This window comes from Lingula anatina, chromosome 10 (genome assembly GCF_051362555.1).
Source record: "Lingula anatina isolate TDL-2025a chromosome 10, LinAna3.0, whole genome shotgun sequence".
In the NCBI taxonomy this organism is placed as follows: Eukaryota; Metazoa; Brachiopoda; class Lingulata; order Lingulida; family Lingulidae; genus Lingula; species Lingula anatina.
Window position 1 is genome coordinate 12,673,234 of NC_141776.1, and position 16,976 is coordinate 12,690,209.

General features: G+C 38.6%; 1 protein-coding gene and 1 non-coding gene across 4 annotated transcripts; both read left to right on the forward strand.

The window, feature by feature from the left end:
- The first annotated feature begins 2,685 nt into the window (after positions 1-2,685).
- Trnae-cuc (transfer RNA glutamic acid (anticodon CUC)) lies at positions 2,686-2,757 on the forward strand. The gene has a single exon. It is a non-coding gene; the product is annotated as a tRNA-Glu (tRNA).
- Positions 2,758-4,201: 1,444 nt separating this feature from the next.
- LOC106168095 (uncharacterized) lies at positions 4,202-16,976 on the forward strand. 3 transcript variants are annotated; one of them, XM_013547034.3, is made up of 6 exons: positions 4,202-4,486; positions 8,260-8,717; positions 9,381-9,521; positions 9,905-10,019; positions 10,405-10,593; positions 14,904-16,976. In XM_013547034.3, exons 1-6 carry the CDS (start codon positions 4,441-4,443, stop codon positions 15,056-15,058), a joined length of 1,104 nt encoding a protein of 367 aa, XP_013402488.2. In that variant the 5' UTR covers positions 4,202-4,440; the 3' UTR covers positions 15,059-16,976. The 3 variants fall into 3 exon arrangements, with proteins under 3 accessions (XP_013402488.2, XP_086853635.1, XP_013402489.2); XM_086997509.1 differs by lacking the exon at positions 14,904-16,976 and adding an exon at positions 11,611-12,201; XM_013547035.3 differs by having other exon boundaries at positions 4,204-4,486; positions 15,830-16,976.

Here is a 16,976-nt window from a genome sequence, read left to right on the forward strand (position 1 = left end):
CTAATACAAGCTGACAATAGTGTGGTTAGATGAGAAAATTAAGAAACCAAAAGTAGCCCTTTCTCCCCAGAAACGCTCATATGACGTCATCAGAAATGAGCATCCTTTTTTTTTAAGATAATCACTGTCCACGAACGTAATATTTATTATTATTATTATTATTAGCCCCTTGAGCAAATCATAATTGTCTTGATCATTTTTACTCTCACTAGTTTAGGTATATGTCTTAGCCCAAGGACCTTCGGTTTCCTAGGGTATTTCATGTTTTGGAGACACAGGTTATGAGATATATGATATATTTTTAATGAGTGTGTAATAAGAGCTATAATCATTTCACTTTGGTTTGAGAGGAAAAACAGACGTCAGTGGAATCAGTTGACCTTTTACCGGCTGGCAACTCTAAACCATCTAACTCATTTAGATATGTCGAAGCCATAAGACTTATTGTAGCATTGATTGTTGTTGTTGTTAGCAAGATAACGTATAAATATATCGTAACAACGTTTTTTTTTTTTTTTTTTTTTTTTTTTTTTTTTTTTTTTGTCCTGGTGGAACGTCATTGTTAACATATCATTGCACTGAATAGTAAAACAAGATTAAGTAAATAAAAAGAATTGCTCTCACTCCACTTTTCATCCCCTCAAAAAAAAAAAAAATGTCTCTCGCACGGGACAAATGTTTCTGTAATCATATTACTACAATAACATAAGCAAATTTAAAGAATTTTGCGGAATAAAGACCCCTGCAAGCCATGATATTTCTGTACAGAAATTCAAGACAACAAGCTGCAATTCTCGATATTTTATTGCTAACACGGTAGGGTTATGTTCGGTAATTAGTAGATAATGATCACGTTTTACATCGCAAGGTGGAATACCAAGTTACTTGTTACCGTCATTAGTTGGTGTATTGTATGTCGACTCAGTAATCGTATTTCTGCTCGTTAATTTCATTTGTTTTGGAGAGGAATATGGTATATTTTAATCAGTACGCAAAAATAAAGCTCTGCATATAGGCCTATCTCAACTTGGTTTTACCGGAAAACCAACGCTTCCTCCTAACGTCGATGGAATCCCCTGACCTGTTGCTGGCTGTCAATCACTTTCAACCAGTCACTGTATGATAATTTCAGAGCCCAAATTTTACCAAAAGCACATTGTTTTACAAGAGTAAAGCCCTTTGAGCAAATCATGATTGTCTTCATTATTTTTATTTACTCTCACTGGTTTGGGTATGTCTTAATTAGCTCAAGGAAATTCGGCTTTGTCGTGTATTGCATGTTTTGGAGACACAGGTGATAAGAAATATGATATATTTTAATTAGTGCGCAAAAATAAGCTTTGCAGACATCGCACCTGGTTTTAACTGAAAACCAGCGCCTCCGAATCTGCTGACCTGTGGCTGGCTGTCAATCTCCAGCAACTCTCAGCCAATCAGTGCACTATATTTTCACAGCCCAAGTTTTACCAATATCCTGTTGATTTACAAGAGTTAAGCCCCTTGAGCAAATCAAGATTGTCCTCTTTATTTTTATTTACTCTCACTGTTTTAGGTAGGTCTTAGCCCAATTCGACATGTCGCTTTGTCGTGTATTTCATGTTTTGGAGACACAGGTGATAACAAATAGGATATGTTTAATCAGTGCGTAATAAGAGCTCTTCGCTCATTGCACCTTAGGTTTAGATGAAAAAGAATGCCGAACGTCGGTGGAATCAGTTGACCTGTCGCTAGCTGCCAATCATCACTACAGTTGCAAGTCAGCCATTCTCATTCCCTAGGTTTAACCAACAGCTGGCCCTTTTTCTTTTGTGTGTGTGTGTGTGTGTGTGGGGGGGGGGGGGGGGGCGTTCGATGTTTTGATTGGACAGGAATCTTTAATAGTAGCAAAAATTTTGTTTTTTGTAAAATGTTTCAAAGGTCTTCATGAGTTAAAAAGATCGATCGCTATTGTGCTTTCCTTTCAAAAGAATGACGGATTAATTTTTGCCTTTCTTCTTGACATTTAGTTTTTTTCTTTTGTTATTGTTATTATTAAAACATCGTTACAAGATGTGAATGTTAGTGTTGCAGAGAAGACAGCCAACTCCTCTATTGTGTGACCTTGCTACAGATAGCAAGTTTCTTGACAAGGAAGATAATGACCCTGTCATCATTTTGGTTGGTTAAACCCCCTTTACACTGGACAACGTCCTTTCTGCGTCTTTTGTGCGACCATGAAACTCGGGCCTCACTGTGGTCTTTAACGGGAGGAACAAAATGTATCATTGTATGCTCAGTGGTCAGCACGTTAAGTATTTTTTTTTTAATTCTCAAACAGGGCCGTACTACGGGACGCAGAAAGGACGACGTCAGGTGTAAAGGGGCTGCACCTTTCATGGTGATATAAATAATTACAAGCATAAGCCGATCAAGATAAACGAAATAACACCTGTCAATCTTATATGTTTTACAATTAACATCCCATACACAAACACACGCAACATAGGCCCCTACTATTGAAAATACTACTTCTAAAATGTGAAAATTCAATAAGTTGTATCGAAGATTGATGCATTTTGTAAAATAGAATGCTCGTCCAGATTTAACAAATTACAATTAACTTGATATGAGCCTAGATAAACGAAATAACACCTGGCAGTCTTACCTGTTTCCACTTGGGCTAAAATTACGCTTAAGCACGCAACATCCGACGTGGTCTAGTGGCTAGGATATCTGGCTCTCACCCAGGTGGCCCGGGTTCGATTCCCGGCGTCGGAAGCTGTTCCTTTTTTTTCTTTCAAATTCATGCGTTGCATTTGTGGCTTTCTTAAGCCCCGTTTACACTGGACGACGTCCTTTCTGCGACTTTTGTGCGACCAAGAAAGTGGCATCGCTGTGGTCGTAGAAAGGAGGCACAAGCATCTGTTTGGTTGAAGAATGAATGCTCAATGATCAGCCACTTGTCGGCACATAAAATATAGTTTGTTTTTGTTTTTTTACTATCAAACGGGGTCGTATCACAAGACGCAGAAAGGACGCCGTCCAGTGTAAAGGGGGCTTTAGTTGTTTTCTAACCACTAATGTGCTGACTCTGATGTTTCATGCCCTATTGTGTATGTGGTGGTGGACGGGAGGGGGGGGGAGGGGGGGGGTGCGGGATGTGAAGGGTTTTGGGTTTGGAGTTTTCATCACCTCCCGCCTTCGACCTCCCACCCCTGCTGCATGTACAGGATGGAGGCAAAAATTAGAAAGTACATAACTGAGAAAAGATATTAATTGTTTACAGAATATAAGAGTGTTTTAATATGTAGGCAAGATTCGTTATACGTTAATTATATATTTTAAAGTAGTCGATAGGACCCTATCTAAACGTTTCAAAACTAGTCTATTTAATTACCCGTGGAAGACAGTACAAGACTAGAACTGTTCATTTACATGCTTCTTATTCATCTATCATGAATGAAAAACCAAACTGCCTGTCTCAAAGCTCAGTCGACATACATGTATATTACGGTTTAAGTGACTTGAGTACAATCAATGTTGCTATTAGTGCAACACTATCAGTTAACCGTTATCCAATGACACAAAAGAACAACATGTTTTTATCTGTTAAATGATTTGTCAATATAATCTCTTTATCAGTAAAATAATCAGAAAACCGTCATTGTGAAGAAACTAACAATCGATAACCCGAGACAGATGGCAATTATTTGATAATTTCACCAGCGTTTACAGAGAGACATGTACATGTAGGTGCGTAAGGCAACTACTATTATTATTATGCATTTTAAATCTTCCGTGTTATTTTACATTTTCTCCATTCCATAAGGGTTAATTATCAGCATTTCAAACCTTCCGTGTTATTTTACATTTTCTGCAATCTTTAACAGCTATCAGCATTTCAAACCTCCCACGTTATTTTACATTTTCTCCATTATAAACTTGATTTATGTCGTTATCCTAAAGTATAATTTTCGTGTTAAAGGCTTCTTGTTTCGCGACAATGAAGATGTCCTGTTCATAACACGTAGAATAAATGTATCGTCACAAGTAGGCGTCCTCCTTCATCTGCTCATTTATTTATCAAACTTTATTTAGTAAGGGTAAAAGCATGGTAAATATAAAATTCAATTTCCCCGTGGGCTTCATAAAACCGCTGCGTGCACTCTTTACTTCCAGTCCACTATCACCCACAGTCTAAACCATCCCTTTTGACCTTGATCGAGGTCACTCCTATCTCAGATATGACAAGTTGTCCCGTGATGTCGTCTTATCAAAGCAGGTCGTCTCGACTAAAGGGCTCGGGCTGAACGTGTCCCCCTGTTCTCCTCACTTGTGACAACTCGGTAGAAGAGCTACCAGTGGACTCGAAAGAAACCTGCTGCGAACGACGTTTGGTTTTTCTTGAAATATACTAGAGGACTATATTTGTCAACAGGGTCACTGTATCAAAGCAAAAAGATGGAATCGAAGACGATAGCTGTTTTGGTCTTGTTGAGTTTGTGTGGTAAGTTTGTTTTCAATATTCAAATGCACAATGTTGAGGTCAAAACTACGTATTGAAGCTCTCTGGCATAATCCACTCCATATTCTACATCACATAATGCTATATTCGTTACGAACGCGTTTTCAAATGATGGCACTCTTGATCGACAGACGTGTAGACTATATGGGACATAATTGCTTATACCCCCTTTACACTGGACGGCGTCCTTTCTGCGACCATGAAATTTGGCATCGCTGTGGTCTTAATAAGGAGGCACGAGCATTAATTTTGTATCAGAATGAATGCTCAATGATCGGCCAGTTGTCGGGACGTAAAGCATTATAATTTTTTAACTCTCAAATGGGGCCGTACTGCTGGACGCAGAAAGGACGCCGTCCAGTGTAAAGGGGGCTTTAATAATTGTGCGAAAGATTCAACATAACGTAATGCTGTCTACCACTTCCCCAGCCAGCCAGTTAGATTTGTTTCAGCGTGTACGCTAATAATGGCGAAATACGTACAAATATGTGTATCAATAACGCTTTATAGCAGTTTCATTTCGAAGGACATCAGTCCACTCCTTCCCCAAAATTGTTGATAAAGTAATTTGTCATTTGCTGTAGTCCAATTACTTGGCGTGAGGATGTGAGCTGTAAGTAGCACGTAGGAGCTAAAACTGAAACTGTTTGTGTAAAAAAGAAGAACCACTGGTAAATATTTAAATAAAAAAGGACTATGGGACTAGGATTAGCATGAATGCTTGTTTTAGTGGTAGATAACTTTAATTTTTTTATTTTTTTCTTTTTCTTTCTTTCTTTTTTTTTTTTTTTTTTTTTTTTTTTTTTTTTTTTTTTTTTTTTGCAGTTAAAAACAAATTCCAAATTCCTAGTAAATGACGTCCAAACGCGTTTAAGTGTTGGGCAAAGCTTGACATTTATTGTTTCTAAATGGTAGATAAATGGATTGTGCCCCAATTCCTCAAATTAAAACGTAAGTCTTATATATGACAGGATACCCCTTTATACATGTACATGTTTACATGTCACTTCAGTAGAAGGCCAGTGAAACGTTGCAAACCCCTGCCTTTTGACTCCTCTATTCATTTACCCAAGATATATTAAAAAAAACATCTGAAAAAGAGTCAACATGCACCTTGTTATCAATATTCAGAACACAACGTGCAGTGTCTTACTCTTAAACAATGGAATCAACCGCAATACTTAATAACGTCTGACCCTACGTACACAGTTCTACTTAATAAAAACAGTAAATGAACGCGCTCGTTCATTATTCAATCAAATTACTTTTTGATAAACCATCGTTACATTTTAATTCAACAACACCCCAGTTGTACTGATAATTTCGTTAGAATCAAACTGAAAAGAATTCCATTTTTAATCTTATATCAACTGTCTTAAAACTTCTTTGGTGATTTTTTTCCTTTTTATGAAATAATGATCAATCCGAGAGTATCAATTATTAGAGTAGGAAGGGCATTTTAAGTATCTCTCTCTCTCTCTCTCTCTCTCTCTCTCTCTCTCTCTCATTCCTCTTAAGCACCTGCTTCCTGTGCTTAATGGCTGAAATGGATAGAAAATGTTAGAGAAAGCGTGTGAGGGTGTGTGTGTGTGTGGGGGGGGGGGGGGTGGATAGAAGGAGGGTGCTCTTACAACTGGCCCCTAGACCTATGACAATAGTCTAAACCTGATGACCCCGCTCAGCCCTCCCTTTTTGCATCAGTTTGCACAAGTTTGCACCGACCGGTATCACATACATGTTGAATGGGGGAAGGGGGGGGGGGGCAAGCCCATCCCCCTACCATCCTTCTCTTTCAAAACAATTTGACAGATATTTGCGTTCCCACATCTGATAAAAATAGGCCTACTGATCTTTGGACCGCAGGAGTGCTGTAAAATTACCCAAAATGCACCTCTATTTTCAAAAAAAAATATACATATATAAATATATCTTTGTCATTATTCCTAATCATGTACAAATAACCACTCTGAATACATCCGTACCGTACCAGTAACCAAGGTAACCTCTTGCCCCTCCCCTCCCCCCTCATCCCCATTTATCAAAATCACGCAGTTTCCCTCAAATTGCACAAACTTGTACCAACCGCTGCCGACACTGCTTTGCGATCAAAGTTCTTCACGGTTGATTAATGATTGACCATGGGTAGGGCGAAATATTACTGAAATGTGTACATCGTACGCAATAAACTAAGTAAATGGGGACAGAATGGCCAGAAATGGGTCAACAATCAGATGATGGGTCGTTTCGAGTCCCAACCACATTGTAAGAGAGCCAACTAACTCCTATCTTTTACTTGGACGATTTAATGTTCAGATCGCATCCATCCAGGAGTGGGTGGGGGTCATATGAAAGAAAAGATTTTACTCTTACAACAGTGCGGATATCACTCTCTTCTCCTTCCGCTCTCTCTCGTCTTTTTCTTTTCTCTCTCTCACACTTTCTGCTTCTTCCTTCCTTCCTCCCCCCTCCCCCCCTCTCTCTCTCTCTCTCTCTCTCTCTCTCTCTCTCTCTCTCTCTCTCACACACACACACACACACACACACACACACACACACCTGAGTAAATTGGGTCGCAAACATTTAGCAAGCATGGTGTTTTATCACTGTGTAAAAGGCAGCGATCTAGGAAAGGATCGATATTAGTGAGTCACACTGAAGATATCAAACCTGTTCGTGCCTGATAAACATTCGAACCATCTAGATCGTAAGCCCATAAAAAGATTATCAAAGGGGAGAAAGTGGAGACCCCCCTTCTCGGCCCTGTGTTTGCCATTATCTGACCCACGTGTCAGCATCACACGTGACTTCATACGGAATGATATCACGTGGGAAAACTCGACCAACGCCACAATGAGATTATTTCATACACTGAAGATTGTCTCTAAGCACAGCATAAATTTGATCAACTTGAGTGATTACCTACGAAAATGTAACATCTATCAGAAGTCGTTTTAGATGTTCGAGCTCGCTGCTGTTGTATATTGACTCCGACAGATTTTGTAACAGACAGCTACGTGTAGCTAGAACAGCTATTAGGGCCCCTAGTGGAACGAACTGAAGATCTGAATGTCCTGGTATACACTCACATAGTTAAAACCAAGTGGTAGGGAATGCCCCCCCCCCCCCCCCCCCGCACAAAAAATCTTTTTTTCCTTAAAAGGTTTAGAAATAAAGACACACAAAGTTAACACGTGTACAAAACGTTCCAAATTACTTTTTTATGAGCGACTCACCATTCTTTTTTGGCTTCATCTGAAAAAAATTGGCATCACTCGTCATGAAAAGTAATTTTAACACATGTCGACTCTTTGTTTTATACATCTTTGTTATATTATAACTGTAGATTATTTTGTTTGTACTCTTTACCAGAGACCAAGAGAATGCAAAAATTCTTTTACGCTAGAAAAAAGCTAATTAACCAAAGGCAAAGCTGTGAATATCTGGTGAAAAATCAATCTGTGACCCTGGTAGAGGATAATTTGTTTGTTTTTGTTATTTTACGTTCAATAACACAATAAACAGGAATAAACGCGTAGTTGTCCTAGTTAGGTTAATGAAAATCGGAAGACCATCACACCTAAAATTTTCTAAGACTTTTCAATTAATTAGACTGACCCAGGGGGTGATTCTAATCCCCTACTGTTTCCATTTTGTAACATTTCATACGCTGTCCTCTTGACCTGAATAGATGCGCATTTTGTCAGTAGTACCTGATATTTTCCGTTCCATGATACAATCTTATTTTCTGCATTTAGGTGCTGTCATGTGCCAAAACAACACCACCACAACGCAAGCACCAACAACGACCGTCATCATCACAACGGTGCCGACAACAACCGCCACAACACAACAAACAACAACAACGTCAGCACAAACAACAACGACCGCACAGACAACGACGTCAGCACAAACAACAACGGCCGCACAAACAACAACGACCGCACAGACAACAACAACGTCAGCACAAACAACAACGGCCGCACAGACAACGACAACAGCGGCAATAACAACCTCAAATACAACAGTGAATGGAACGACATCAGCAGCGGTGACGACGACAGCGATGGCGTCAACGCAGGCACCAACAACGCAGCAACCCGACACTAAGTACGAGGTTATTGGGGAAAACGGCACGGTTTGCATCGTGGCCGAGATGCAGTTTGAGCTGGGCATTATGTATAATGTGACAACAGTACCAGATGAGGGAAATGCGGTAAATTACACAACTCATTTGTGTGTACAACTGGAGTATCTATTCGATGTGCACGAACTTGGCTGGATGGTGGTGGTGGTGGTGGGGGTGGGGTGTTGGGGGTTTGGGTTAAGTGAGAATATGCGGACAGCAGTGTCAGGACGCTATGTATCACAGATAAGATGCAATTTTGAAATGAAAAATTCGATATATTTCGAAGCAGGTTTTTTTTTCTTTTTGAAAAACTAGGGCGTAGTTGAGGTACCAGTAGTATGTTATCGTAATTCAATCAACCTCTCTCTTATTAAAGGTAGAGGTGATGCTCTTGGAGGGGGGAGGGGGCACAATTGTTTTAATACTCAGATACAAAATGCATGTTTTCGTTGGGTGGGAGGAATTTTAACCTGCGACGCATCCCCGTCTTACTTTCGATTTACTTCATCTTTGCTTTCTTCTCCAGCCTGCTCCAGACCGTCTTTTGTTATTTTGTAATTTTTTAGTCACAAGCTCGGACAAATCCCCCTTAGTCACAAGAGAAAGTACTGGTTTAATTTGAAAAGCTACAGTATGAGAAAACTTAACAAAGAGTTTTGATCCCATCTCTTTCTTGTTTTTTGTTCCTTCTTGAATACGGGATAATCATAATTCTTAAAAACCGAACAATATGACTATGATTTTTTTCAGCTTAATCTCCAAAAAATCACTGCAGCAAATATAACCGTCAATGGCTCCTGCAACGAAGGGGACACTACGCAGTATCTGTTGCTTGAATTTAATGAGGGTATTAATGGGTCCTGGACATTAAACCTTACCTTTACAAACCAGGTAATTATGATAATGTTAATGTTTTATTATATGTCACCAACGAAATATTTTGATTTAGCTCGTTGGTGCAGTGGTGCAAGAAGAATCGCGGGAATTTCACTTCATGTATGACGAAAATAAACTTGTGAAAGGTTCCTTTTTATAAATTAGTAAGTAAAAAAAATTAAAAAGACACGAAAAAGAAGTAAGAATAATGCACTATATGCATGATGCAATGCCCACATTTACCTTCAGAGATACCCCTCTCTATCACTGCCTCCCAGCACTTTCTCTCTCTTACACACGCACGAGGGACATGCATGCGCGCGCGCACACACACACACACACACACACACACACACACACACGCATACGCACGTATCTAAAGTAATGTTTCTTTTCAGGTTTCGTATGACGGTGTCACTGCTCAGGCTGCAACCTCCTACAAACTGGACAATATCGAACTAAGCTATGTGATAGATCCTTATTTTTTTAAAGATCCTGCAGTTGAAGACATAGGTGAGAAATCAAACATTTCCAGTTTTTTGTCTCTTCGCCTTAAAAGAATGAAATATGTGTGATTACAGCTTTTTGAGAGTTCCATACCTTTTTTTCTCTCTTAAATAATGATAATTGAAAAATTTTGTTTGTATATATTTTTGGTAATGTAATGTAATGCAGTGCAATGCAATATGTTGTATGTACCGGTGTGTGTGTGTGTGTGTGTGTGTGTGTGTGTGTGTGTGTGTGTACCTCGGTATGTATGTATGCTATCATTTATCAATAAATAAATTTAATACTCTAATAGAATACATTCATTGATTATTATTTTTAATAATCGTTTCTTCATTAATCCATATACAATATAATCAATAACGTAAGTTTATATATTTTTTTTTTTCAGACCAGAGACGCTCCGCAGAGTTCAAACCATCAGACAAGGAAGAAACCGCTGTCACCGTTAGCGCAGACCAATATTACACGTGTAGTGAAAATCTTACTCTTGGAGACACACACAGCACCTATATCACATTTATGCAACTAAAATTCCAAGCATTCCGAGACACAAATGACACAGATTTTAAGGGAGGAGGTAATTATATATATATATGCATTTGGTAAATTATGAGAGGATGGTTCGATAGCTTTTAGTGGAAAAAAATGACGTGTTGGTGTTTCGATCTTGTCACATGATCTTGTTTCACCACCGTAGATGAAAACATCTGTGCGGCAATTGTTGTAACAAAGCCAGAAAGTGCAACATTTGAATTTCTTAATCATTCCTCAAATACTATATCAGTTGGTACTGCCTCACGCCCTGCGCGCCGCTACGTATGTACAGTAGCACTTTTACAAATTATTGGACGCATTATAGTTACGATAAAGCTCCCTATTGTCAAAATTTTCACTACTCACCAAATTAATAATTTTATTAAATATATCCGCATTTATTAAATTTTACTATTTATATTTTATATATATTGTACAATCCAACCATATACATCATCATCATTATTATTACTGAACTCGGCTAGTGTAGACAGTTGTTCTTACCAAATACTGATGAAGAATCTGCGTTGGCACATTTATTTATTAAGTGTATTGTGTTCATAGCATTTTGAATCCAGCTGTATTGCTTGATTTCATGAAATGCTAGAGATATCACACAGCAAAATTCAGATATTTATATTTCACAATCGTATGCAAATATCTCGACCAAAAATTCATTTCAAAATCGAGGTGGAGCAAAAATTTTTATAATTAAAACCGTTTTCTGACGTAGTCAGCTTTCAGCTTGTACGGGGCCACTGTTTCCTAGTTTTACAGGATAACATTTTCAATATGGCCGTATTTGGTATTTACTTTCCAGGATTAAGTCCATACGACACCATTTCCAAACTTAAATAAATAGGCACGAACAACCAGCCACTCTGTTGCCATTGTAATTGCCAAATTGATAGTAGTGTTTTCCTTTGGTCATGTTTCCAGGTGTTTGTCCTAGCAACGCTATTTCCAAGCCTTATGTGATTTTCATTAGCAACGAGGCATTTTTATATTACTATGGTGATTGCCATAGTTACATCAGTGTTCCCTATAATCATCTTTCCAGGTGTATGTCAAGACAACACCATCCCAATGTTCACACTATTTGCCTTAGAAACCAAGTACTATGTCGCCATAGTGATTGCCACAGTGATAGCCGTGTTCCTTGTGGTCATTTTTGGTTCTTGTATTGTTAATCGTCATAGAAATGGGAGACAATTTGGATATGAGACATTCTGAAATTGTACGTTTTATATATTGAAAACTGTCAGTGTCTAATCCCTGGAATCGTTTCACTGCGGGAAGGAGAATGTCAACTTGTAGTAAAAGAGAACCTGTAATATTGTAGATGATTTATCTGTATATAAAAGTGAAGTAGTGTTTAGATTGGCCATATTTGCTTTCTGTATTGGGAACAACTGTGTAGGCGTTTAATACTGGGTATTGTTGTTATTGTATAATTATAGATTACATGTGCTGAATGGAGTGTTCTTATAGGTCATGCTTATGTCATGTTTTTATATTTGTTTATTTTCATTTTTTGTTATAAACCGTGGTAGCACGGTGTCCCTCCGGAACAACGAACAAAATGAGGCAATGCCAAACCACCTTTTCAATTCTGTGCTGTGAATATTAAAGAAAAAACCGTCCTTGTGTACGCCTATATTCTATATATTTTCTATGCCTGTGCCCCCCCCCCCCCCCCTCCAACCCCCCTCCTCCATCCCGCGCCCCCATTAGCATATTGCTAATCCTGGATCAGTCAGTGCAGGGCAATGTGGAGTATATGAATAAAGTAGAAACAAGATTTTATATGTGGTTTGGTGAGATGCTGTTGGTTTTGGGTCGCTGCTGATCGGACTAAAGACTTACCGATTCCACATTAGATTGGAAGAGAAAAACACTACATGGAGCTGAATGTCCGCAAAGGGCCGCTTCCGTTTAACCCTTAGTGATATACTAGTAGGGGAGAGCGGGGTTGGTTGGAACAGTTTTCACCTTTTTTGCGATATCTCAGCAGTCAAAGCTTTGGGGACAAAAATAAAAAATCTGATAGGGGAAAATTATATGCCGCACTCATCTATGAAATAAAACATCAAGTAGGTCTTTTTATTTTAGAGTAATAAATGCTCAAAGTTGCCTCCTAAAACGTTCCATCTCACCCCACCCGCGGGGTCAGTTGGAACAGGCAGTGGGGTGAGTTGGAACAAGAGGGCGAGTTGGAACGCTTGCATATAAATTCAAAGTATAATTCATTTTAAGAGTAGGATTATCTATATTTATTTCCCAACAAGTAAGTGTTACTTTGTATTCGTATCTCCATAGTTTGTAAGCATTTTTTACGTTTACAATTTGCTTTCAAATAGTCTTTTCGATGTATAAACCATATCCAGTTACACTTCATTTCATAATGATAACAAAAGTGGTGTAGTTTAAGAGAAAAGAAATTGAACTCATATATCTCAACCTATTAACAACAGTATGTTAGACCTACAAATGAAAACTGTATCTCTTTCAACTCAACAACTCAGAATCAAAATCGCAGTTCTGACATATACATGAACACTTGGTCAACCTTTGTACAGTCTTCATGTGACCACTTTAGACAAACAATGCATTTAACCCATTTCTCTTTTGGTCGGCTGTTAATGAACGGCTCCCCACAAACCAGACATGGCCACTCTTCTTCTGACTCAGAATCGCTGGTCATCTTTGATATCCTTTTTCTTGATTTTCTCTATCGACTAGAAATCTTTAACTGTTTTTTATTTTTGTTGCGCTTGCCCTTTTTAATTTTGTTGGGCTTGGCCTGCATCGTTTTCTTCTTTTAATCTTTGGACTGCGACGGTGAGCCTTTGGAACCGGTCTAATTATTACTGGACTTGAGCTGTTTTGGGGTTTTCTTTAGTGCGCTTTAGTGTGCTGTAGCACCTCTTCCGGTGAGGGCAACTGAGATTTCAACTGAATCTTTGCCTAAGTTACGAGGTGAATGTTTGTCTTTTCTGGCGGATTTTGTACCCTCGTTCACTAAACATTAACAGCAACCCCCAATCCATTACACAAAGCATTTAAAACAATATCGGCAGAATTGGTGTTGTATAGTTTATCCATAACATAAGCTCTCAGCTAGAATATTTTCATTTTGCCGCGAAAAGCAGAGTAATAATCGACATTTCCTTCCACATCTAAAAGAAATTTATCGCAAAAAGCAACAGTGGGCATGCAGACCCCTATTCGACCAAACAGCTAGCAACTGCATTTAACAAGCAGTGACCATCCCCCCTTGTATCTTCTACACGCATGTACATTCCGACATCATGGAGATGTTCTATCAGCTAGATTCCGTCTCCAGTTGGAGTTGTACTCGGTTACTACGTTACTACTCTCTTCAAAGTTGAAATTAAAATATTTAGAGAGGTTTAAAAAATGAAAAAACACCGTGCGGGGTGGGTTGGAACACCCCTGACAGTGTTCCAACTGGCCCCATGTCAAATGTCCCGACCAGCCCCCATGACGTCATGGCCTACTTATGACACTGTATTTCTTTAACACGTGGGAAGTGTTTAAAAAAAACAACATCTTTTTGAACATCAAGGTGATCCTTAACGCTATGCACAATTTCAGTGATATAACCCGCACGAAAACGCAGTAGATACTCCAGCGCAGTAGACTACTGCAATCATACTGCAAACATGCTTCAAATCTGCTTCGATGTGGGAGCTAATTAGCATATTTGAAACATGCTTCTATCATGCTGCTAATCTACTGCATTAATGCTCCTCCTCTGTACAACCCTATGTAATTTTTGAAGTAGAATTGCAGTAGTCTATACTGCATTTCTACTGCAAATATGCTCCATACCACTACTGCGTAAATGCTTCTTTGCTACTTCGATACTACTGCATTTTCGTGCGGGAATCCTTATACTTTAGTTTACAGCACGATGAATGTCAAAAATATGAAAACTTACTTCGAGTAGCGAAAATAAGTTTTTTTCGCATAAAACTTTTACTGCATTTTCGAAACTTCCACAAGTTTACCGGATGAATGACCATGCCCCGTGACATTTTTATGCTGAAGGAGCACATGATCGGTCTTGTGATTTAAGAAATAAAGCCAATGTTCCAACTTACCCGCGTTCCAACCCACCCCGCTCTCCCCTACTCACCAATCCCCCAGATATACTCTGGCTACCTCTGTGTATGAATCCCTAAGAGAAATACTCTCGAATTTACCTTTGATCTAATCCACTAGCAACTAATTCATCTGTGCACCAATTAACCCCTGCCACCCCTACCCCCTCCATCTTTTTACTACTAACAATTTACTAACCAATATTCCCCATTTCTGTTTTTGCAGAGGTAAAGTGCGACTCTTCTTCTACTGGTCCAAGTGGTCTGAAGGATTATGAAATAGCAATCATAGTCATCGCATCCGTGCTGGCTGTTATCATTATTGTTACGGCTGTCGCCTGCTGCGCCCGTCGCAAAAGAAAAGATTATTCAAGCCTTTAAACTATTACATGTGACTGAAAATGTACTGGTGTTGATAATTTAATAATCTTAATTTAAGAATCTTGTTTTCGACGCTTGAATAAGAATTTTTATTGTTTTTTTTTTTCGTGTGGATGTATTTTTTATAAATTCCCAGCTCACCTATATCCGGGGTTCTTCGAAGCACGCATCACTTTTACAAGTTAATGGATTTCAAGAAAGCATTTGATTATGTGCATTGTAAAGTATTGTATCACAAACCCAAAAGAACAATCTACCAAAGTAATTATTAAAAGACAAAAATACTAATAGTATGATGAAATAACATTTTGAATCTTTCGTGAATGTGCATGTGCAATGTTCTCAAGTCATACTGACAAATCGGGCACTAACTGCATGGCTTGCTTAGACTGCATGGTAGAATGTATATAACACGTGACAACATATTATCAACAGGTGGTTCTGCTTTCCAACAAAACCTGCATTCAGTATTCAAGATTGTAGGCCCTACAACTTTGAATATATACATGCAGTGAAAATGGATGAAGTTTTCCCCTAGTCACACAAAACTCCAGGCAACTCGCGGAACAGACTTACAACTTTCACCGAGAGAGGGACCAGTTTATTCATCTATTTGCACTAGAGGTGGCAGCACCGTGTCAGGCATTCCCTGAGAAATTATATAACTTGAACTTATCATACAAACACGTACTGAAGGTGGCAGCACTGGAGGTGCCCAAGATAAGCTCCACCCTGCAAAACTGAATGACATGAATCCCACTTTCTTTGCAGAGGCTCAGTGTACGCCGAACTCTACAGGGGGGCTTACCAACGATCAGATTCTTGGAATTGCCCTGGGAGGCACCGCGGGGCTCATCGTTATAGTGTCAGTGCTCGCCTGTCTTATCAAGCCGCGGAGAAAGGGATACCAAGAAATGTGATAAGTAGTGCGAACGGAATGACACTATAAACAAATGATAATTGGTTGGAAAGCGTTTGAGAACAAAACTATTATATCATATATAGACTTATTTTTGTACAGGAATGATAATCATGTCATGTTTACAAATATTTCTTGACCACGAAGTCTTAATTTGTCGAATTGATGGGGATTAACTGGTACCAGTATTTGGTAAAAGGGATAACAACTCTTCGTATGGGATCCACATTTTACAATAAATACACTGTGAACAGCTCACAGAAATATAAGAAATTCTATTTTACTACCAAAACGGCAGTTATCGCAATTATTTTGGAATCTGTGCTTTGCATCGGATCTCGTGACCTCCGTAGATGGCTACCCTCTGTAAATATCTCTTAAGAAATAATTATATTAAAAAATAATAATAATATTTATAATAATAAAAATAACTTTTTAGAAAAAAAGCGACTAACTTTGAATGGATTCATTAACCATTGGTAAGCAGCAGTACATAAACGGAAAATTGCCGTTCGCCCCAGGAAAAAACCTTTTTTGGCTAAAAAGAACAGTTGTTATCCCTTTGAATTTTAAGCTGGTCATACGTGTATCAAATTATTACAAGATATTAGAATGAGTAGTATGTAACAGTATGATGTTACTGCTCGAATATAGTCTAATGATGTTTGTGTGCCAAACTGTTTGAAAGCTGTTTATCAACCTAGTCGTATACGTTGTTGTAATCCATCAAAGAAAAAGCCGTGAACTGTAGATACCAGCATTGTTAAAGTTATGTTGAATATGAAAATGGTTGCTTGTAGGCTTTGTTAGTTTTTACAGTGTAACTCGTGAAATAAAATGGTACATGTACATGTATAGGAAAAAACCTGACGCAATTTTCATTATCTCGTCATTAATGGGTTAACGCTTAGGTTGGCAAAGTGTTAATGATGCCAGGATCAGAAAAAAATCTTGAGGTTAAGATGTTGGCACAGTGCAATAAAAACCTCAATATATGAG

What these genes read in the sequence shown, in the direction of transcription:
- LOC106168095 (XM_086997509.1), top strand. Translation starts at nt 4,441, where the DNA reads ATGGAATCGAAGACGATAGCTGTTTTGGTCTTGTTGAGTTTGTGTG. An exon ending in ACCTTACCTTTACAAACCAG is followed by an intron (nt 9,522 to 9,904) that starts GTAATTATGATA and finishes GTTTCTTTTCAG; the next exon opens with GTTTCGTATGACGGTGTCAC. An exon ending in TCCTGCAGTTGAAGACATAG is followed by an intron (nt 10,020 to 10,404) that starts GTGAGAAATCAA and finishes TTTTTTTTTCAG; the next exon opens with ACCAGAGACGCTCCGCAGAG.